We start from the raw sequence: 24,635 nt of genomic DNA, 5'->3' as shown, positions 1-24,635 counted from the left end.
AAACTTCCCGCCACAGATCTTCATAGGCGGTTAGCATCTGTCCCTTACAGTCAGGTGACCCGCGGTTTCCCTCTGGTCACCACAGCGCGCATAGCCGCGCTGTGTTGTAATTTCAGGGATCGAAATGCAACACTTTTATTTTTAAAAATGCCCATCTCAACAACTCTGTTTTAAAAGGAATTAAAGTAGTTTGGGAACCTTTCTTATCTCATCAGGCAAACCATTTCAGCAGTGGGTAGCCAGGACAGAAAATGCTTATGTATCGGCAGTGGATCTTACCTATATTGTAGGACAACACATGAAACTGATACTCCACCTCCAGTTAGAATTTAAGGGAATCTGTTCCAGAGATAGCTGGCAGGCTGGATTACAGAGTCTGGAAAAACATTTGCACAGTTGAAAATCAAGGCATTATGGAACCAATACCATTCTGTGTATGTCCGATAACAACGGAAAACATTTGGTCAGATAGTGGTTGGGCGATTCCCTTGCTTGACATTTTGTCATGTGTTCTCTCTGCCTGGTTACTAAATTCCAAAGGCATGAACAGATTACCTGATTGCTCTGTGTGCTATCGTATGCCATCCAAACAAGATCCTGAGATCTTTCTCCTTTCCTATCTCATTCTAGATACTTATATTTTTACAAACAGACAGTAGACCTCCTGGTTGATAATGGAGTTGTGAGCCCTGAAGAGATTACCCTCCCTGTGATCTCCACAGCTGTTTCCCATCTGTGGCAGGGCCTCCCTGAGGAAAGGAGAAACAGTGTTCTGCAGTACTGTAGTCAGAGACAGAGTTTCATCTCTGAGGTCAAGGCAGCTTCCCAGGAGCCTGCATGCACTGAGGACAGCATGAGGAACAGTGGAACCAATAGTCTGGAAGCAAGCAGTTCTCTAAGGTCCACACCAGAGGAGGTGAGCATCACAACTCCTTTTAGTGTTACTATCCTACAGTTCTCAGGAACACAGAATTTCCAGATGGAGTAGCCAGTATAATTCCAAGTAGCCTCCTCTAGCCACTTCACCTAGGAAATGCTACAATTGATTCAGAAGTAAAAGGTTAAAAACTGTAGAAACAGTAAGGAAATATTATGGGTTTGTTAGTATCTGTTGCTAGGAAAAGCTATGAAACCAAAGAATCTCAGCCATGGGCTGAGCCTTATCCAAATAAAGAAACAGTTTAGTGCCTGTCTGAAGGTAAACAAACAGATTTTTCAGTGGCATGGAGAGAAAAAACAATGATTTGACACTCATGTCACAAAGCTAGACAGATTAGTGGAAAGGGGGTGGAGGGATGCTCTATGAGTAAGATGCTTGCCAAATGACAGAAGTCTCTATGCTATAGAAATATTTGAACTGCTTAGCTAAGCAGGCAGACAAGTGCTAGTCCTAAATTCATTCTGGCTTTGATTTCCTTTTGGCTTGCACCTTATTCAGAGGTGGATTGCTGTTGCCTTGTCTGCCTCTGGGTAGCAACCCTGGGACTTCCTTGGTGGTCTCCCATCTATGTATTAACCAGGGCCCACTCTGCTTAGCTTCTGAGATCTGAATGTGTTTTATGTATGACGTGCAAATAGAACATTTCCATGGCAGTAAACCACCACTTGATGCACTGGCATCAAGATACTCCAAAATGTAGTACTGATCTGCATAGCTATTTATATACTTGTGTATTGGCAGCCGCACTGACCCTTGCCCATGTAGAGGCTGTTTTCAGCAGCATTTATGCCACTGCTATTGAATCCAAATTACCCAGTAGGCTAAATTTTCCTCCAATCTTCTTCGTGGTCTCTGTGCAGTCCCACATATGGGTTTATCCGCCAGGATCGGGCCCATCTTGGAGAATTCAAAGCAATCCTAAGGCGTTATTTTTGGCGCGCCTTTCCCCTCGTCCCGGGGAGGGGGCAGCGTCTGCGCATGCCCAGACGAGGGGGAGGCGCCCAACCCACTCAGTTTCTTCTTTACTGCCGTCCGGAAACACCTATCTCGCTGATCTCCCGTTTTCATTGCAGTCCCTTGAAATCTTTATCTTTCCGATCTACTTCGTCATTCTTCGTTCCTCTTCACTCTTCATTCTGGTATCGTATATTTTTTAAAAAAAAATCTTTCTCTTTACTTCGTTTTCGTCCTCCTCTCCCCCCCCCCCTTTCCAGGCGGATGGAAGGAAAGGAAAAAATAACCTTTAAAAGGTGTGTTCGCTGTGCTGCGATAATACCGTCTATCGACGGACATTCTTTTTGCCTTTTCTGCCTCGGCGAGACACACCGAACAGACTCCTGCGTGCACTGTAGCCAATTCGGCAAACAGGCGAGGAAAAACCGCGCGGCAAGACTCAAAAACCATTTGCTAGAGTCATCGCTACGCCCAGTAATGTCGCACGCATCGGGTTCGCAGACCTCTCCGTCTTCCCTACTCCATAAGGGAACGACTCAGCCGGTTGCTTCCAGCAAGCATAAATCCGGCAAACACCAGAAGAAGTCTGACGAATCCAAGAAGCGGCACCGTACCGAGTCGACCTCGAGAGACCCTTCGGACCCGAAGTCCCCCAAAAGGCAGAAGTCTAGCCATAAGGTCCTCGAACCCATCGCCGTGACTCGACCTCCTATGCCTCGTCCAACCACGACTGTTACTGCTTCCATACGGACCACCCCGGCATCGAAAACCACCGCGACTCCAGCCATCACGCCACTGGAAATTGTCCGCATCAGCTCCAGATCACCATCAGTGCACGAGTCGCTGCCAGACCAAATCCTCGGTACTGAGTCCCCGACTTCGACAAAGAGCCAACACCTCAACATCCTAGATGATCGCTCATTCCGTGAGGTCCCGATTCTCCGACAACCAATCACAGCTCCGTCACTAATCAGAGCTCCCTCGACTCCGAGAGAAGAGATCCCGAAGTGGCCACAGAGACCGCTACTACTATTACACTCCTTCGAGGTCTAGATCACCATCCCCTCGCAGATACCACAGATACCGAAGGTCACCCTCTCCCGGCTTCTACAGACACCGCACCCGTGAGCATTCTCGGTCCCGTGACGACTCTAGACACCGAGAAAGGGCCTACTACAGGGATCACTCTCGTGAGGATATCCGCCCTCGATACCGAGACGTGTCCCCACACCGAGAACACCTGTACCACGACGACCACCAACGGTACCGTGACCACATCTCGTTGCCTAAACCACCTTCTCCGATTGCCTCTACGGCTATAGAGCCTTCTAAACGTATCCAGCTCTCTGGATCAGAACAGATCAGGAAGACTCCAGAAGTGGAGATCCTCGATGACTCAGAAGCAGAGCAATCTGTGTCCTCTCATTCTTCAGCTTCCGACCTCCATTCCCCGGACTCGGACATAGCCAAACCGGCCGACCTCTCTCCATCTGAAGGGCCTAAGTCATATTTGGACCTACTATCTAACATGGCTAGCTCTCTCAATGTAAAGCTGACAACAGATGTCCCAAGAGTCTCTGACGTGGTCTATGACCTAGTACACGCAGACCTCCCTGCGGGCTCCTCATTTCCTATGCTCCCAGTCCATCTGGAGACTTTGAAGGAAGCCTGGGACAAACCAGCCTCTGTACCACCAACGTCTAAGAGGGTTGAGGCACTTTACAAAGTACATGCGCCAGAGTCGAAGTTCCTCTTCAACCACCCGGCTCCCAACTCAATGATAGTCCACTCTTCATCGAAATCCAAACAGACCAGGCATCCTGTCCCTCCCGAAAGAGAGGGTAAGAAACTGGACACCATTGGGAGAAAAATTTACTCCCTCACTACTGCCACTACCAAGATCCATAACTATATGGCATACTTCTCTGCGTATGCTTACAATCTTACGACCCAGCTGAGTTCCTTGGTCACAGCCCTCCCTGAGGCCACTCAGAAGCAAGCCACCCACGCGCTGCAGGAACTTTCTAGAGTCAGCAAGCAGCAGATAAACACTGCCCGCCATGCAGCCCAATGCTCCTCCAGGACCCTAGCTTCAGCTATTGCCCTGCGCAGACACGCCTGGCTCAGGTCTTCTTCCCTGCAGCCAGACATCAAATTTAAAATTGAGGATTTGCCGTTTGACGGCCAAGGCCTATTTAACGCCACAACAGATTATATACTCACCAATGTTGATGACAGCAGGAAAAGAGCGAAAAGACTAGGAGTCACCCAGCCTCAGTCTACCTTAAAACAGAGACCATGGAAGCCCAACTATTTCAAGCGCTCCAGATCTCCTCGCCAAACCGAACCTTGGAGACGCAAGCCTCCTCAAACTAAACAACCGTTCCAACAGAGGGCACACCCTCAGACCACAAAGAAGACAACGCCGACCAACAAACAGTCTCTTTGACTCCCCTGCTCCACTCCCACTACTTCATCGCCCAGACATCAGACTGCAGCCGTTCTACCACAACTGGAAAGTCATAACATCGGACTCTTGGGTACTGTCAATCATCCAAAACGGATACTCAATAGAGTTCAATTCGACCCCAAAACACCACAGGTTCATCTCTACTCCTCCGTCACCCCATCTGCTCCTAGAAGTAGCAACCTTGCTAGACAAGGGAGCTATAGAACCAGTCCCCCCTCAATACCACCACACCGGATTCTACTCACGCTACTTCCTGGTCCCGAAGAGAGACGGGGGCCTACGCCCCATATTAGATCTCAGAAAACTGAACCTCCATATCCATCACAAAAAATTTCGGATGGTTACACTTCAATCCATCCTTCCACTGATCCCAAAACAAGCATGGATGGCATCAATAGATCTCCAAGATGCCTACTTTCACCTCACCATCAACCACCATCACAGGAGGTTCCTCAGATTTGCCACAGGGGATCAACACTATCAATTCCGTGCTCTTCCTTTTGGCCTCTCAACAGCTCCGAGAGTATTTACGAAGTGCATGGCAGTGGTAGTAGCGATTCTGAGACAACAACGCATCTCCATTTACCCGTACATAGACGACTGGCTAGTCGTCTCCCAATCCAAGGAACAGCTCCAGTCCAATGTCTCCGCGACCTTTTCCCTCCTGGCCACCCTGGGCCTCCAGGTCAACACTACAAAATCAAATCTGACCCCTACTCAATCCATACAGTTTATAGGGGCACATCTTTCAACTCTGACATGCAAAGCCTACCTGCCGGCAGACAGAGTACAGCACATCAAATCTCTGGCCAAATATATCATTCTACTTCACTCTCAGACAGCTTTCACCTTTCAAAGGATGCTGGGACTTATGGCTGCCACCACTTCCGTCCTTCTATTGCCAAACTTCATATGCACCCTCTTCAGTTGTGGTTCGTGAGGACATTTCATCCTCAACGTCAACATCAACTCGCTGTACTCACTATTCCAGCTCACATCATCCCCTCTCTGAAATGGTGGACTTTAGACCATCACCTCCTCAAGGGAATGTCTTTCACTCAGACTCCTCCCTCGGTGATTGTCACTACAGATGCTTCCAAGTGGGGATGGGGAGCCCACTTAGGACAGCTTACTGTGCAAGGCCAGTGGACAGAATACGAAAGGTCTCTCCACATAAATTGCTTGGAGTTGATGGCGGTCCACAGGGCGCTGTGATCCTTCTGTCGCTTCACAACAGACATGTCCAAGTTACATCGAACAACATAGCCACTGTCTTCTACATAAATCGACAGGGCGGTACTGCCTCCATCAGATTGTGCAAGAGAGCCTTGACCCTATGGCACTGGAGCATTGTTCACGGCATTTTCCTATCTGCAGTGCATCTACCCGGAGTTCAGAACATTCGAGCCGACGCTCTAAGTCGACAGTCCATCAACGACCACAAGTGGTCCATCAACAGTCATTATCATCTCCCTCTCTTTCAGAGGTTCGGTACCCCGGAGATAGATGCATTCGCAACACCAGACAATGCACAATGCCCCCGCTTCTACACGCGCGGCCAGTCGTCTCCTCTATCTGCAGGGGACGCCTTCCTACAGTCTTGGAGCGGTCCAATACTTTACATGTTTCCTCCAATACCACTCATTACGAGAGTACTACAGAAAATCATGTCGGACAATGCCAACTGCATCCTAGTGACCCCATGGTGGCCCCGTCAACCGTGGTTCACCACTCTCCTTCTACTGTCACGCGGTCTATTTCACCGCTTCCCTCAAGCCCAGGACCTACTATCTCAGCAGAACGGCAGGGTTCTCCATCACAACCCCGCTCTCCTCCGTCTTACAGCATGGAGGATCAATTCATGAACTTCACTCCGGAGGTCCGACACATCTTGCTCAATGCCAGGAAACCTGCCACTAGAAAATCCTATGCTCTCAAATGGAAACGCTTTTCCAAATACGCTGATTTGCATTGCTTTCGACCCGAATCAACCAATATCAATCAAATTTTGACTTACACTCTGACTCTCTCTAATACTGGACTGTCCTACTCTTCTCTGAAGGTTCATCTAGCAGCTATCTCTGCATTCCATCCATGCATTGATGGCTCCACTGTATTCTCACACTCTGCTACCAAGGCCTTCCTGAAAGGGATCCTTCACCTCCACCCACTAATCCGCAAAATACAACCCGCTTGGAGCCTATCTCTGGTCCTCAGTTAGCTAATGAAGCCACCCTGTGAACCCATGGCTTCTATTTCTTTACATCTTCTGACGTGGAAAACAGCCCTCCTAGTAGCCCTTACTACCGGCAGACGGGCCAGCGACATCTGCATTTTCAGAGCGGACCCTCCGTACACAATTTTCCACCACAATAAGGTGGTGCTACGCCAGGACCCCACTTTCTTACCTAAGGTGGTGTCACCTTTCCATCTAGGAAAGCCTTCCGTCTTGCCGGCATTTTTTCAAAACCCTACAGATACGGGTCAACGCACCCTACATAATTTAGATGTACGAAGAGCTCTGGCTTTCTACATCGAGCGAACTAAACAGTTCCGAAAGGACAATAGACTTTTTGTGTCTTATGCTACCCACAATCAGGGTGCCAGAATCTCTACTCAAAGATTCTCTAAGTGGATTACCTCCACTATATCTCTATGCTATGAACTGGCTAAGCAGCCCATACCTGAGCACTTGCGAGCTCATTCCACTAGAGCCGTCGCAACCTCAACAGCCTTCTGCAAGGGCATTCCAATGGAGGACATCTGCGCTGCTGCGGTTTGGTCGTCCCCATCTACCTTCGCCTCGCACTACGCTCTGGACGTTCGTGCCCGGCATGACACCTCCTTTGGGCAGGCTGTGCTGAGATCAATCTTCGACTGATTTCTTCCACTACCTATTTGTGAGTACAAGTTTATTCTCTCTATAACTTACAGTCCTTCTATTACAGATCCAGCACCCGCCTCCTGACAAATAGCTTGCCAGTCACCCATATGTGGGACTGCACAGAGACCACGAAGAAGATGGACAGGTTTCTTACCTGTAACTGATGATCTTCGAGTGGTCATCTGTGCAGTCACACATACCCACCCAGCCTTCCCCGCTGCTGGACTATCATATCAATGCATTCACTACACCTCTCCGGCGGCGGGAAGAAACTGAGTGGGTTGGGCGCCTCCCCCTCGTCTGGGCATGCACAGACGCTGCCCCCTCCCTGGGACGAGGGGAAAGGCGTGCCAAAAAAAACGCCTTAGGATTGCTTTGAATTCTCCGAGATGGGCCCGATCCTGGCGGATAAACCCATATGTGTGACTGCACAGATGACCACTCGAAGATCATCAGTTACAGGTAAGAAACCTGTCCTTCCTCACTTCCCTCATCACTGCATGTTTCCTTACCTGTTCCTTTCTTCAGGTTCCTGTGCCCTCCACCTCCTTCCATTGCCCCTGTCTTCTCCTTTTTTCAGTCTCTCTAACCTCTTGTCCCTTGGCTTAAGAACATAAGAGAAGCCATGTTGGATCAGGCCAATGGCCCATCCAGTCCAACACTCTGTGTCACACAGTGGCCAAAATTTTTTTATATATATATACACACACACACACACTGTGGCTAATAGCCACTGATGGACCTCTGCTCCATATTTTTATCTAAACCCCTCTTGAAGGTGGCCATGCTTGTGGCCGCCACCACCTCCTGTGGCTTGTGCTTCTTCTACACTTTATTATTAGGCTGTCTCTCTTGTCAATAATTAACGTGTTTGGCTTTCTAGACATAATAGGCTTGAACACATAAAGCTGCCTTACAACAAATCAAACCACTTATCTATCAAGTTCAGTACTGTTTGCTCTGATTGGCAGTAGCTATCCACAGACTCTGGCAGAGGTCTTTCACATCATCTACTAATAATTTTTTAAATCCCCCTGCCCCTGAATTAGAATTAGGTTTCAGCAGATATAAGCTGGTTAAACTACAGTGCAGGATGTCTGATTCAGCCAACTTCTTAAGTAGCCATGGATGTTAAAATTGTACTAAACAGGTATGAGACCAAGGATGTGATTGGTATATTGACTGGCGATATAACAAAGGCATTGAAGCCTCAGTAATGAACTAGTTTTCCTACGATTCTTCACTACAAAGAAGGTAAAAGCAGTTGGAGCTAATATTTCACCAAGGTGGCAGGTCACAAAGGTGCCAAATCCAGCTAATGCCTTCCCCTCCTTATGAGTTTTTTTAAGGTTCCTCTTCCTCCTAGAATGACAAAGCAGATGTATGCAGACAATTCCAGAGAGAGCTGATCTCCGAGGGAGTTGTTCCCACGAAGAAAAAAGGGAGGGGAGTGTTATTGCACAAATCACCATCCTTACCAATAAATGGAATAAGCGGTGAGGTAAATAGTGCCTCAGTATTCAGTACTTTCAGTTCTCCCTTCTTAACTGCTTCAGCTTCTGCAAAAAAGACCTATATCTCCCAGCTGCATTCAGTTTGGGGACTGGATTGTACAGCTGATATGCTATTAAAAAACCTGGAGCCAGTAATGCTATTCCTGGTTTTTACCAAGCCTCCTGTAAATAAATTTGGACTCATATTCAGCAATGACAGGGAGTTGAAAGGTGAAGTTCCTGTGAAACTGGCTGGCTTGTGCCTCATCCTTTTTAAATTAATTATGGTAACCTCTTATAAAACCAGTTAACAACAATAAAACATAATCCAGCCTAATAAGATGCTGTTTTGCCTCAAATAAATATAAACTAGATTTTTTAATAGTCTGAGCTGTTAAAACGTAATAGAGATTGGGTGCTACTAAGAGCTCTGGTATGTAATCACCCACCCCTGCTGCCCAGTTTCACCTCAGTATTTCCCAGTGATTTTCTTCCCTCTTTGTTTAGCTACCTCCTCTCCTTTTTTTCTCTTGCAAACTCTAATCACTGTGGGGAAAAAAAAAAAAAAAAAAATATATATATATATATATATATATATATATATATATATATATATATATATATATATATATATAAAAATAAAAGTATGTTGTATAGTGTTTGGCATGACAGATCCTGACAAAGCCAGCTCCATGAAATGAGGCAAGGCAGTTAGCATTCAGCACCAGCACCACCTCTCCCTCACCTCCTCTACCCTCATTCCCAGCCTCTGCCTGCCCTTGTCCCTCTCCCCAGTGCATCTTCCTTCCTTGTCCCCCAGGAGTCTTATTAACCTCTTTGGTTCCTGCCAGCGATGGGATTGGAGAGATAAGGGGAGGGAGTACCAAGGAGCAGAGGCACCCCCTGCTGAGTTGCTATTTGGTCCAGAGGCTTTCATTATTTATTTAGGGAATTTATATGTTACAACTCAAGAGTCCTGCTTGAGGTTTAGAAGTAAAAACAATACTCTCCCAGTTAATATTGGCATAAATTATGAACATAAAAACAAAACAAACTATTAAAAACAGTCCACTTAAAATCCTAAACACATCCATAAAACAGATTTTTTTTAAATGAAAACCCTTAGTTAAAAGCTTCGGTAAAAAGCAATGTTTTAGCCTGACACCTGGCTGGCTTGGTGTCAGGAGGTGTGGCCTAATATGCAAATGAATTCCTGCTGGGCTTTTTCTACAAAAAAAGCCCTGCCTAAAAGGCAGTACTGTTAAGTGCCCAGCAAGCCTCAGATGTGGGCCTTCCAAAGATGAGGTGTCATCACAGAAAAATGTCCCGTCTCTAGTTGCCACCCACCTCACCTCTAAAAATAGGAGCACAGACATTAAAGCTTGTGAGGCAGATCTTAACTGGTGGGCTGGACAATATGGGAGAAGGTGTTCCTATTCAAGTTATCTGAATAAGCCAGCATTCAAACTAGTGTTCACAATGTTGTCTCTTTTAGATCCTCTTTGAAGATGCCTTTGATGTCGCAAGTAGCTTCCTTGACAGAAATGAGACCCAAGAGATGTCCAGTCAAAGGTATTGGCTTCAGCCAAATGAGTTGCTGTGTTGTCATGCAAGGGCATGTGCTGCTTGGGAGAAAAAAAACATATTATGTTGACGTCTATTGGTGTGTTTGACTAATTAATTTATTAGCTGGGAATTTTTAAACACTTCCTAATCAGTGGAAACAACCATCTGTTGCTTTTTAAAAATAAGACAGCCTTGGCAAAAAGTCACATTCTGTGAGTAGGAGCTGGTTGGGGGTACCAGTGGGATACCATACAGAGCTGAGAACTCCCACCCTTGCAATCCTGTGTACCTTCCAGTTGCTGGTCAGAGGCTGCAGTGGCTCTCTGGACAATTCTGGAGATGCTTCAGTCAAGGGATCAGGGGTGGGGGGGCTGAGCCAGATAATGGCGGACACCTGATCTGAGGGCTTCACACCTAGACACCTGAAAAGCCTCTAAAATTAGGGCTTTTATGTAGCAGGAACTCCTTTGCATATTAGGCCACACACCCCTGATGTAGCCACTTCTCCTGGGGCTTACAGTAGGCCCTCTACTAAGAGCCCTGTAAGCTCTTGGAGGATTGGCCACATAAAAGGGGTGTGGCCTAATATGCAAAGGAGTTCCTGCTTAAAAAAAAGCCCTGTCTAAAATATAAACTTAATAACATCTGATAGAGGAAAATCTTGCCATAATAGAAACCAAACATCCTGAAGGGTTTAAACATCCAAAGTAAATGGATTCTCCTGCAAGAAATTAAAGAGATAACAGAACAAATAAATCCTCTACAGTAGAACCAAGCTGATAGCATGGCTACCAGACTCACAGAGAAAGAAAACACAGTGAATGAGACTGCAAGTATCTTAAAAGGTATAGGAAACTAGTTACTGCAATTAAAATGGGGTTTGAAGCAAAAACTAATGGATGGATGGAAGGAATTGTTAAAACTAATAAATAGCCAATTAAAGGAACTGGCTGACAATGTAAAAATGTAACAGAGGCTGCTAAAGAAGCATATGATATGAGCAAAGTACACCATGAGAAAATTATAAATTTGGAAACTGAAACAGAGCTATGAGATTAAAAATAACAGACCTGAATGATGGAGGTCACCATACAAACATTTGCATTCATGGGGTTCCACAAGGTGGAATATGGTGGGATTTCTTATCGACTGGTTTGACTCCCTGGTCCCAGATACCCCCTAAATAGAACAGACTTTGAAAGAGCTCAAGAATTGCAACTTCAAGAGTAACAGATACTTCAACACAGAGATATTGTTGTATGTGTCACATGATATGCAGTAAAAGGCCAGTTCCACAAGCAAGCCTGGAAACTTCCATTCTGAAGTTATGAGGAAGACAAAGTGATGTTTATGCAAGACTTAAGCTCTGAAATGCTTAGGAGAAGATGTGCTCTATGTCAAGTTACAAAAAAAGTTACAGGAAGCCAAGATAAAATATCGCTGGGGATTCCCTTTTTAATTAATTATACAAAGAAGTAAAACTTATGTTGCTACCTCATTAAAAGAGGCATTCAGATATGTGAATGATATATTTTTTCTTGTATGTCTGTAATACTTAGCTATGGTAAATAATGTTAAAAGTTTATTGTTTGATTATAACATTTAATTAAAAAATTAAAAAGAGGCATTGAGCGTCTTAGAAGATTTACAGTTGAAATTCCCAAGTGAGAGTAATGACATTACAGAAAAGGATTCGGAAGGAGGAGGAGAAGATAAACGCAAAGTGAATGGCAGATACAGTGAAGGAGAATAGGGGAAGGGAAAAAAGTCAACCAACAGGACAAAAAGGTGGCATCTCAAGTCATCCCAAACTTCCAAGACAAATAAAATTCAAATGATGATGAAGATACAAAGCCAATTTTAACTTAAAGAGACAGGTTGATTTAAAATGAAAGGACTTAAATTAAAATATTAATTTTGTAGAAGGGTACTGTAAAATGCTATTAATTAACAATTAAATTAAAAATTGATTAATACCTACAAAAATTGAATATTTCTGAAGTGAAGAGTAAGCATAACAATATTTTAAATAAGCCAGTGGAAAGTAAATAAATAGGTGATGTGACAAGAACATTTTAAAAATTCCAGACACAGATGGGAATGGTCCAGAATTCTATAAACAATTTAAAGATTTATGATTATCATATATGACAAAATTATTTAACCAGTTAACAAAAGACAATCAATCACCACACTCATGAGAAGACACAAGAATTGCAATGATTTTAAAAACTGGCAAGCAAATAGACAATTTAGATTTGTACCGACCAACAGAATTATTAAACCATGGTGCAAAATTATTCACTGCAGTCCTCACATCTTGAATGAGTGTCATAATAAAAGTTTATGCTCCTCAGAACCAGTTTGATGTGGTGGTGAAGTGTGCAGACTCTTATCTGGGAGAACTGGGCTTTATTCCCTACTCCTCCACATGCAGCTGCTGAAATGGCCTTGGATCAGCCATAGCTCTCATAGGATTTGTCCTTGAAAGGTCAGTTTCTGTGAGAGCTCTCTCAGCCCCAGCTACCTCACAGGGGTAGTTGTGGGGAAGGAAAGGAGATTGTGAGGTGCTCTGAGATTCAGAGTGAAGGGCAGGATACAAATCCAATGTCGTCTTCTTCTCAGATCAGTCAGGAGTTGTACACCAAAGGCAAATTGCAAACCCAATACACAGAATATGCTTTTTGTCCTGTCACTAGAACTCTTGGCAACAGCCATAAAGACTAATAACCATATTAGAGGTCTAGAAATAAATGGTCAAATATATATGATCAATATGTTTGCTGATGATGATATAGCAATATTAACTGTAAATCCTAAAGAAGCATTACCAGAATTAATGAGAGAGATCTATGAATATGGAGCAATAGGAAGACTACATATTAATACCCAAGAGATTAATAGTGTTTATATTGATGGCAGCCCAAAGGGTAATAGCAAAGTGTTAGAAATTTGAGAATTTTTAACATTACTAATTGGCATTCCGAGCTATGTAAATAGCTATGGTAGAAAAATTGATATATCAGCTTAGAGTAGTGAAAAGTAAAGTTAAAATGTCAGATTGGCATGATTTTATTTCATATATGAATCAGAAAGGTATTCAACATCTACCCAAGCCCTTCCTCAAATTATGGAAAAGAAATTAAGTATAAAGTATACAAAGAATTATTTTTTGAAACAATTTCCAGTGTCATTAATGATTTTGTTTCTTAGCTATGCCTTGTAAAATAAACTGAAAATATGTTAAATATTAAACCCTCTGTCAATAATCTGTCTACCAGTGGCTATTAGCCAGTGTATTGTTAGAACTCTCTGTCTGGGGCAGTGATGCTCTGTATTCTTGGTGCTTGGAGGGGGCACAGTGGGAGGGCTTCTAGCCCCAAGGTTGGACCTCTTGATGGCACGGGTTTTTTGGCCACTGTGTGACACAGAGTGTTGGACTGGATGGGCCATTGGACTGATCCAACATAGCTTCTCTTATGTTCTTATCTGATTTAACATTGTTTTCCTTTTGTATTTTGTATGGGAGGGATTTTTTTGTAATCTTGTTTCTATGTTTTGTAATTTAGAAGGTTCTTTCCTTGTTTGTTTGTCTTGAGCGGTGGTTGTTCCTTTTTGCTTTTTGTTTGAAAAATTAATAAAATTGTTTTTAAAACCTGCATAGCTGGGTTGTCACAGTAGTGCTTTTGTGAAACTGCCATGCTTTTCCTTGGAATAGCTTAGAAGAATTCAGTTAGTGTTTATATTTTATATTTGTTTTAAATAATTGTGAATATATGATCTAACACTTACATTGGTGAAGTACCATAACCGACTTGGCCACAACCAATGAGACACTGCTTTGAGGTTCAGGGCAAGAATTGGATACCAACAGAGTAGTACTGTTGCAGGTCTCTAAGGACATCACAGAGCACAGGCATTCACAACTAGACTGGCTGTAGATGGTGGCAAGGCTGGCTGTTTGCTGTAGCCCCCAATCCAGCCAAAGGCCCACTGCCCCTAAAGCACACCCTCTCTCTCTCTCTCTCTCTCTCTCTCTCGGTTTGACTTCGCGAATGAAGATTTAAGAAGGGTGCAGTAGTCCACGTCTGCTGCAGGCTCGCTGGTGGCTGACAAGACCAATGCAGGACAGGCAGATCCGGCCACAGTGGCTGCAGGGAAAAGTCTGATTTGGGGTTGGTACTGTAGCAGTGCGATTCTTCCTCAATCTCCTTTTGTCCTCAAGACCAGCTATGCGTGCGTTCTCAAAGGAAGAGACAGCCTGGTAGATGGTGTGCCTCCATGCTTTGCGATCTGAGGCTAGGTCAGACCACTGGTGATGGTTGATGCGACAGGTGCCAAGGGATTTCTTCAAGGAGTCCTTGTACCTCTTCTTTGGTGCCCCTCTATTTCGATGGCCGGTGGAAAGTTCGCCATACAGAGCAATCTTGGGAAGGCGGTGGTTTTCCATCCTAGAAATATGCCCTGCCCTGCGCAGCTGCGTCTTCAGCAGCAGTGCTTCGATGCTTGTAACCTCCGCCCTCTTGAGGACTTCAGTGTTGGTCACAAAGTCACTCCAGTGGATGTTGAGGATGGTGCGAAGGCAGCGCTCAAGGAGTCGCAGGTGATGACGGTATAAAACCCACGATTCGGAGCCGTAGATGAGGGTTGTCATCACAACCGCTTTGTAAACGTTGATCTTTGTGCCTTTTTTCAGATGCTTGTTGCTCCACACTCTTTTGTGCAGTCGGCCAAATGCACGATTTGCCTTTGCCAGCCTGTTGTCAATCTCCTTGTCGATCTTGGCATCAGAGGAGATGATGCACCCCAGGTAGCTGAACTGCTGGACTGTCTTCAGAACTGATTCACCCACAGTGATGCAGGGAGGGTGATAATCTTCCTGGGGTGCAGGCTGGTGGAGAACTTCTGTCTTCTTCAGACTAACTTCTAGGCCGAATAGCTTGGCAGCCTCTGCAAAGCAGGACGTCATATGCTGCAGAGCTGATACCGAGTGGGAGACGAGTGCAGCATCATCAGCAAATAGTAGCTCTCGGATGAGTTTTTCCATTGTCTTGGAGTGAGCCTTTAGTCGCCTCAGGTTGAACAGGCTGCCATCAGTGCGATAGCGGATGTAGACACCATCGTCATCATCTAGATCTACTGCGTCTCAGTTTTATTATTTTATTTAGAACATTTATGCCATCTTTTCTCCCTATCATGTTCTACAAGGTGGTGAACACAAAAACCATGAAATATTTGGACAATTAAAATACAATCAAAAGTATAACATTAAATTAAAAACACATAAACAACACTAGAAGGAGGCTAATAACCATTGCTGGGGGTATGCCAGATTGAACAAAAAAAATCTTCCCCTGCTGGCAGAAAACACTGATAGAGGGAGGCAAATTATTTCCCCTGGGGAAGCAGTTCCAAAGTTTTAGTACTATAATATAGTGGGTTCAACGCAAGAAAGGCGAGGTGGTAGTGATCATAGCTCTTTTATTAGATACTTAATAGTGTATGGCTGTACTAAAAGACTGAGGAACTGGGCCAATGGGACCAACTTATATACACTCAGGGTTCCCACACAAGCATGTTATTGGACCATTCAAACCAGCAGAGGGGCCCGTAATTGGAGCAGGGCAGCAGGGATTTGGATCCTGCTGTCCATTGTTCCCAAGTCCCCAAGCTCCATCCTACAGGCTCCAGTGAGCCAGGCAAGAACACCATTACATATACACATTTAAAATCACATATACAACAAGACAGAGAAGGCCTTTTCTCCAGCCACCGCCCATCTGGCCTCAGATGTCTGGGTCAAACAAAGCAGGGCCTCCAACTCTTGTTATCTCTTTACCACTGAGAAGGCAGATCCGGAACCTTAATCAACGACAGAACACCCACCTGGTTCTATTGTACTGGGCCTTCCATGGGGTTGACTACAATCCCACCTGTGATTACCAAGTGTTTTCCACTGTGTTGTATGCATCAAAAAGAAACCATTCATTTTCTTATAATGGGAATATTTTGCCTTCTTTTTCCTTGTTTTTCAAAAAGTTGATGGGGAGTTCAGTATGGTTTTTTTTCTGTCTGTAGCTCAACATTCGCAGGATGCAATTCAGAAAGCCAAGAAGATAGCCATCATCTCTACCTGCAGATCATCACCTTCTTGGAAAGCCTATTTTTTGCTAACAGCCAGCCATCACAGGTAGCACTTTGCACATGTTGTAAGACAGCCTGCTCTCTAGTCACTCCTAGGTCTTAAAATTACCATAGATATAACTGGTGAGTGAACACTACAGTCAGATTCTGTTCATGAAAATAACTTCCCCAGGACATTCCCTGATTGATCTTTGAGAGCATGTAAGGAACGTAACATAAGAATAATTGCAAGGGAGGGGGAGTAAAATCCCATAGGTAGGGGTACAAGTCAGCACACCCCAGTCACCAAGAGCTTCTGTTGGCCACTAGGAGCACTCAAGAGCTGCTTCTGTTTTTTAGCACAACCTTCATTCCTCAAACCAAGTAGTAGGTGAGGGCAGGTTGCCTAGATTATAGAGAGATTAAGAATAGGAAATTGGGTTTAAATGACAATGACTAAAAGACTGACAGGACAATTGGTTACTGTGTAGGTTGATGACTAAATCTACCCATCCCAGCCCAACTCACTTGTCACAAAATTGGGCAGGAATAGCAGGTTTCCTGTTGAGAGGAGATGGGATGGACAGAAAGTAGCAGCAGGAGTCCCTATTTGTATTAAAACAAAAATACTGGTGGCACCCAGTTTCCTTTTAGATAACTGCAGCAGAATCTGCCTCATTAAAGAATGTATGAGAGAGTTTCTATTTCAACCACAGCTTTGTCCTTCCTGATGTACTCATTGCATGCCTCCTATTAGCACTGCGTAGCAAGCTGGGATGAGGATGTAAAGTCTTTGGATCTTGCTGAGTGCATAAAAACCTGTGACAATCTGTAAACAATAAGAAGGGATGAAAAGAATGCTGCTTGGATTCCACAACCAAAATAGTTTCAGAAGGCAGCCATGCTGGTCTACAGAAGAACAATTAAATTCAAGTCCAGTAGTACTTTAGAGATGAATAAGTGTTTCAGGGTGTAAACTTTCAAGAGTCAAAAGTTCCTTTTGTCAAGTCACAGTAGGTACTCTTCTGTGTCTAATGAAGGGAGCTTTGACTCTCGAAAGCTTGTACCCTGAAACTCTTGTTGATAACAAAAGCATACAGCAACAGAACACAGTACAGATGGGACAACTAAAATGATCAAGGCAATGGAGCATCTGTTTTTGAAGAAAGGCTTCTGAGGTTGGAGTAGGGTTGCCACCCTCCAGGTGGGGCCTGGAGATCTCTTGTTTTTACAACTCATCTCCAGCTGGCAGAGATCAGCTTCCCTGGAGAAAATCTGCTGCTTGAAGGGCATGGTGTAATTAGTAGACTGATCAAAGCCACCAAGTAATATACCGTCTTTCAGTTTGCAAAAATATATATTACAAGAATTGTGTATAACGCATAATAAACAATACAATAATGATAAAGGTCAGCAGTGCTAGGACCTTTTAAAATAACAGAAACCCCAACAAGGTCAGAAACCCCCATCCCCAAATGAATAGATATAAATCCAAATTTGGAAATAGTCCAACTGGAATTCACAAAGTGGGTGCTCCTGAGGAATGTAGCTTCAACGTAGCCGCTTTCTTAAAAAGACGTCTCTCTAGATTTTGATGACATTTCAATTCTTTCTTCAGTTTAACAGCTCAATTATACAGGAACCCCGTTCTACATTCTGTAGTCACAGCATCAAGCTTCTCATTTTAGTGTGAACATTGGGCTCTTTCCAATGTTCACACTGATATGAGAAGCTTGATGCTGTGACTATAGAATGTAGAATGGGGTTCCTAAATAATTGAGCTGTTAAACTGAAGAAAGAATTGAAACATCAAAATCTAGAGAGACGTCTTTTTAAGAAAGAGGCTACGTTGAAGCTACATTCCTCAGGAGCACCTAGGTCCTAGCACTGGCGACCTTTATCATTATTGTATTGTTTATTATACACAATTCCTTCAATATATATTTTTGCAAACTGAAAAACGGTGTATTACTTGGTGGCTTTGATCAGTCCCACTGTGTGAGGGACAGTCAGGGTCAGTGTGTAAAAAGGGACAACTTTAAATTTTGTCACCTTTACCCAATACTTCAGGGAACCAGAATTAAACCTTGTCAGAAAATAATGAAGGCACTGATAGCGTTTTAAAGTCAAAAACCAAAGATTAAGATTATGTTTATTAAGTACAGAAGGCAAGAAAGGAAGGAAATAATAACTGATGGATGTTTATAAAAATCACTTGGCAGGCAGGAATTCAAATAACAGATAATCTAAAATAATCTAACTATATATGTTGGCAGGCTGAAGTTGTAATACAAAAAACCAATGAAACAGTGTTTCCCTTACTTTGGATAACACTCTTAGAAAAAGATTTATAAAGTATATTCAGACTTTTCATATATAAATCCACACACTATCTCATTCACTCAGAGGACTGACTGAACTTGTGACAGATATATCCTCTCACAGACCCTTTCCTCTAGCAATCAGGTACACTCTAGAGGCTGTAGAGCAATACCCAGGAACTAACACCCTTGAGGGCTATTCATACCAGCACCTCAATCCCACACAGCTAGGATCCCTATCTGACTTCTAGAATTTCCATACAGCCACAATAACCTTTTGTTAGTGCCAGGGGTCTGTCCTTTGGCACTGACAGAACTCCTCAGCAGAGCCTTAAAGTTTCTCTCTGCCTTGTGACACAGTGTGCCACAACTCTGAGAGTTTTCCCTCAGAAAGAGCTTTGGGTTTTCCCCTTCTCACAAATAAACTCTCTTCCAGACAGAAGCTAAATAGCCAGTTCTGTCTCAAGGAACTGAGCTGACAATCTGTTCTTATCTCCAATCTCCAGTTGAACTTCAATTGCACTCAACACTCAGGAGATTTACCCCCTCTGCCAGTCTTCTTCCACTAGATACATTCATATCCATGGAAGCGGCTCAGCCAATCAGAGTGAGTTTTTCACCATTCCCCCAGATAGACTGCTTTAAGTCCATCACGGGCTGCTTTGAAGGGCGGAATCTATGGCATTGTACCATGGGGAGATCCCTCCCCTCCCCAAATCCCACCCTCTCCTGCCTACAGCCCCAAAAGTCTCCAAATATTTTCCAACACAGACCGGGCAACCCTAGGTTGGAGTTTCATAGTTTCAATTAAAAGGATTCCTCTCATGAGCAGGCACATGACTGAAGCTCACAAAGTGATGGTCTGGAGAAACTGGGGAGAAATTCAGGGTCCATGTGGTGACATTGGTTAAGTTCAAGAAAAAGAAACGGAAGTACTAACTTACACTTCACATCATTGCCCCAATACAGTGAGAGAGACCTGTTCAAAGTTCAATGGGAGCTTGGAATGGCAAGCTGTGTCATATAAGAGTAGCCCTTTTACACACACCAGTATCCTTTTCCAAGTACAAATAGAATTCCAGAGGAATAAAGAGAATGCCTCTCATTGCTTCTGTAAGGTCTTTCTGTAGCTTTTGATACAGGGGGCCATGCCATATTGCTAAATTCCCTACAAAGTCAGGTAGGTCTAAGCAGGGCAATGCTGAAAAGCTACCAGTCTTTCATATCAGATTGAATATAAAAGCTTGCCATGGGAAATGTAAAAGTCAATCCAGGGGTTACCACAAGGTTCCATGCTGTTTCTCATGTTATATAATATCTATCCAAAACTTTGGATATCAATATGCTGATAACACTCAGCTATATATAATTTCTAAGTAAGCCTCTAGCTGCTGTCATCTCTGCCTTGGGCCAATGTCTGAATATGATTGTCAAATGGCAAATCCAGATAACACTTCTGGTCAGGAGGGTAGCTGCTTTGTGGTTGCCAGCAGTGTTGCTGGGTTGCCAGCAGTGTTCCCTCTAAGATTAGTGTGAGCTAGTTCACAGTTTTATAGCCTCCAGCTCAAACATTTTTGTCTTAGCTCAGGAAGGATGGCCCCAGAGCAAACTAATTTCTGCAGTAGCCAAATCACTCACTCACAACTTTAATGCTATTAGCTCACAAAGTAGAATTTTTGCACAAGACTCCAAAGCTTAGAGGAAGTATTGGTTGCCAGGTCTGACTCAAGAAATATCTGGGGACTTTGGGGGTGGAGCCAAGAGCAAGGGTATGGCAAGCACAATTAAACTCCAAAGGGAGTTCTGGCCATCACATTTAAAGGGACCACACACCTTTGAAATGTCTTCCATCCATTTGGAAATAATGAAGGATACTGGCACCTTCTTCTGGGGCTCATAGAATCAGACCCCCTGGTTCAATCTTTTTGAGGAGGTATTTTGAGGAGAGGCACTGGATGCCATGCTGAAAATTTTGTGCCTCTGTATAAAAAACCAAACCCCCCCCCCCAGAGCCCCACGGATCAATTCTCCATTATGCCCTATGGGAATCGATCTCCATAGGGTATAATGGAGTGCCCATCAGACATTTCCCTTCCCCCCTCCAGCTTTCTGATAACCCTGAAGTGGAGGGAGGGTCTCCAAACTAGGGAATCCCCTGCCCCCAACTGGGGACTGACAACCCTAAGTGGGATTGTTCTTTGTATCATCCATAGAATGCAACTTTCATTGAAAGACTAACATCTTGAGAGTCTTGCTGGCTCCTAGTCTCTTGCTGAAAAAATATATCACTATAAGAGCAAAAAAATGCTCTCCCCCTGTGTCATTTACTTCAGAAGCTGCCTTTCTTTTTGCAGTCACTAAATCTGGCCAGTGTTCCATCCTTTGGCAACTTTGAGGCTGAATTACTGTGATGCTGTCTACATAGGACTGCCCTTAAAGGTGATCTGGAAGCTTCAGCTCATGTCGCAGCCTGCTTGTCCAGCTTTCAGGACCACATTATTCCTATCTTAAAGTCCTTTCATGGGCTGCCTATTTGATTCAGGGTCCAACTCAAAGTTGGTAGAATTAAAACTTTTCATACCTTGGGGCCCATATACTTGAAAGGCAGTTCATTTTGTGTCCACTTGACCAACTCTATTCTGGAAGGGAAACAACAACATGCAAAGGTCGTATGTACTTCCAGTAATCAACAGAATTTGATTAGCACCACTAAAGATTAAAAATCCCACAAATCGGCACCCTGAGTGGTCAAGTTAACTTAAAGATGGTGCTGGAAGCTCCCAGCAGTCCTCTCCCCCAATAATAAATCATGTTGCTACTTTATGTTGGTCCCAACAGAGCAAATAGCTGTGCCCTGTGGCTGTGTCAGGTCAGGAAAGTGGCATGAGGAATGGCTTAAGTCCTCTCCCTTTCCTTATAGTGCCATCACAATCAGAATCAGGACCCCATATGCACCTGATTTTTCCAGTGGGGAGGACCATTCACATAACTCCCATCATGTCAAAAAGCTGAGCTGATAAACTTTTGGGCAGATGACAAGGAAAAAAAGCAACTAGTCTTGCTATAGATTCGTCCAGTTAGACACAAAATATGGCCTGCTTTGCAAATATTTATTTTATTTATTTTTATTTTATTTGATTTGATTTATATCCCGCCCTACCCCACCGAAGCGGGCTCAGGGCGGCTTACAACACAGAGATTCTAACAATAAAATTCAAATTTTAAATACAATAACAATTTACATAATTAAGAAATTAAAAACATTAAAAAACATTAAAAAGTCAGTACATCAATCCAACAATGTGCAATCTATAAACTTTCTTCAATATTTTGGTAGTTTTGGTGCCGGTCAGTTAAAGGTCAACCAGAAGAGGACTGTCTTACAGGCCCTGCGGAATTGTCCAATATCCCGCAGGGCCCTGACCTCTTCCGGTAACTGGTTCCACCAGCAAGGGGCTGTTATTGAGAAGGCCCTGTCCCTGGTTGACTTCAACCGGGCCTCCTTTGGCCCAGGGATTACGAGCAGATTTTGGGAGCCAGATTGAAGTACTCTCTGGGGAACATATGGGAAGAGACGGTCCCTAAGGTAGGCAGGTCCTAGGCCATATAGGGCTTTAAAAAGATAATAACCAGCACCTTGTACCGGACTCGGTATATTATTGGCAGCCAGTGCAGTCCCTGAAGGCCCGGCTGAATGTGCTCCCGTCTAGGGAGCCCTAATAGCAGCCGAGCGTCAGCGTTCTGCACTAGCTGCAACTTCTGGGTTCGGCACAGGGGCAGCCCCATGTAGAAATATATGTTCTAATAAAAGTTTCATTGCATTTTCCCCTTTGTGACTTGCAGGAAGAAGTTTTTCAGTTAGATTATGAGACTGTGATGTTGCGATGCACTGAGACATTTGATGATGAAGATTTGTAAATTGTGCTTCTACTGACCCCACCCCGCAGCCTGTGCATCGATCACAGGAAGATATGTTGCATCCATTTCTAGGAATGTGCTATTGGAAACTGTTTGTGTTGACTTTGCATTTTTTTCATCAGTTAAATTATTTGCACCTTATAATGTACTGCAGTTTGATATTTATAAAGTTTTAAATAAATTTTATATCCAAAATTCAGTGCTGGTAGGTATAAAATGCATATGCTGAGAATAACCATATTTTTATTGATCCTCCATTGTGTTTCATAATTGGTACTATGCCTTGAGGACCAGGCAGATCTATTTGTTTAGACATATCAGTTTGGAATAAATGGCATATGTGACTAGTACAGCTACTCTCCCTGCCTGCCCACATCAGCCATATCCATTCGGTCAGCTCCCACTGCTACCACCACATTTCTCTTCAGCTGAGCTCCAGTACTGGGAGTGATCTTGGCTGACAGAAAAGCAGTAGGTGAGGGAAAGAGGAAGTGGTAAGCACAAGGAAGGTTTTGTTTCCTTCACCCAGGCACATTTTTCACTCTAAAAAAGTGGGGAGCCCCCTCCCCCTGGGTAATTGTGGCGCTCACTGGGTTGAACGCAGCAACCTATTAACAAAAAATACTGGCAGATTAGGATATTTACTGTATTCTCCACCCTCCTAGCAATCACCTCCAACTTCAAGAAATTTTTTTCCTAAAGTCATGAGACTTGCACTAATGAAGAACCATGGCCGGCGGGAAGGGGAAGGCTGAAATAAGAAGGGGAAAGGAGGCAAAATCTCTGTTAGAGGATCCACATGGTTCAAGAAGCCCCAGGAATCAGCTTTCTTGGGTTGGAAGGGGCAGCTGTGGGAATATAAATATGAGGGGGAAAATCTTTCTGCTGATTCCAGCAGTGGATCCAACACATTCCATTTAGTTTGCCTCTCAATGGAACCAATGTACAAGTTGTAAAAGCCTCCATGAAAATATCAGTACAATAGCTTTCCTGCTATTCAGAAGACAAATGCAACTTGGATGTCAAATCCCAAGCAGACTAGGTTAAAAGATACATAAAGCTAAGGTGATGGGTAGTTTTTGTAGAAGGAAAGTCTTAAATTGTGCAATTCTGCTTTTATGTAGTAATCTGCCTTCAGGCTAGAGGAAAAGGAGTTTCCTCCTATGTGGAGGTGTTCTTTATTTTATTAACAAACTTGTTAGTTTCCCAACCTTTAAAAATGACAATGTAAACAATTACCACAATTGCTAAATCCAGAAATAATCTGGTCCACCTGGGTTGTTTTATAAAATGTCCTGAAATAATGAAGACTGTGTCTGGATACTTTCCAGAGTTCTGTTCCTGAACTAGGGCTCACTTCAGTGCTACTGTCACCATTTACCTTTCTGTTTCTAATCAGGAACTATAGAATATTTTGTTCAGAACAAAATATAACTTCATGTAGTAAGGAATAATTTAGATCAGGGGTGTGGGAGGATGAAACTCCTTACTCAACAGTTGTTTAGGATTGCCCTGTAATTGCACCATGGCACCCAATTGCCAGCACTATTCCTACCTTTCAAGATAAAACAGCCTCTCCGACAGTTCTGATATCCTTGTTATCAAAGATAATATCTTCTACCTGCTTCCTCTTTGATTGCAAATACTAGCCAACTGCAAATTTTGTTTGCTTTTGTACTAATTATTTACAAGATTTATATCCCAACTTTTTAGCCCATCAGGGACACCAAGGCACCTAACAATTAAAAACAAAATACATAATAAAATAAAAGTAAAATACTTACATAAAAATATAGAGCAAGTAAAACCCAACCCAAGGATAGGAAGGAGAGGTCATTTAAGGAATGACAAACAAATTTGTAAAGATATCAAATTTGTAAATGTAATTTCACGTAGCTTTATGAATCTGTTAGAACAGAAATTTTCCTCTTTTTTTAATTAATAGATTTTATTTTATTAAATCTAA

The 24,635-nt window shown here is 43.5% G+C and overlaps 1 protein-coding gene across 1 annotated transcript in view; it reads left to right on the top strand.

Moving 5' to 3' along the window:
• Window positions 1-22,685, top strand: part of STRA8 (stimulated by retinoic acid 8) — a 33,191-nt gene extending 10,506 nt beyond the window's left edge. Inside the window, exons 5-8 of the mRNA XM_060244572.1 lie at window positions 631-916; window positions 10,237-10,313; window positions 16,386-16,497; window positions 22,595-22,685. Coding sequence (XP_060100555.1) covers window positions 631-916; window positions 10,237-10,313; window positions 16,386-16,497; window positions 22,595-22,669 — 550 coding nt within the window. The 3' untranslated portion in view covers window positions 22,670-22,685. The remainder of the gene's footprint in view (window positions 1-630; window positions 917-10,236; window positions 10,314-16,385; window positions 16,498-22,594) is intronic.
• Window positions 22,686-24,635: the final 1,950 nt, after the last annotated feature.

The sequence above is a fragment of the Heteronotia binoei genome, chromosome 8, assembly GCF_032191835.1.
Source record: "Heteronotia binoei isolate CCM8104 ecotype False Entrance Well chromosome 8, APGP_CSIRO_Hbin_v1, whole genome shotgun sequence".
Taxonomy (NCBI): domain Eukaryota; kingdom Metazoa; phylum Chordata; class Lepidosauria; order Squamata; family Gekkonidae; genus Heteronotia; species Heteronotia binoei.
The sequence above is the reverse complement of the archived record's forward strand: the minus strand, read 5'-3'. Positions and strand labels throughout refer to the sequence as shown.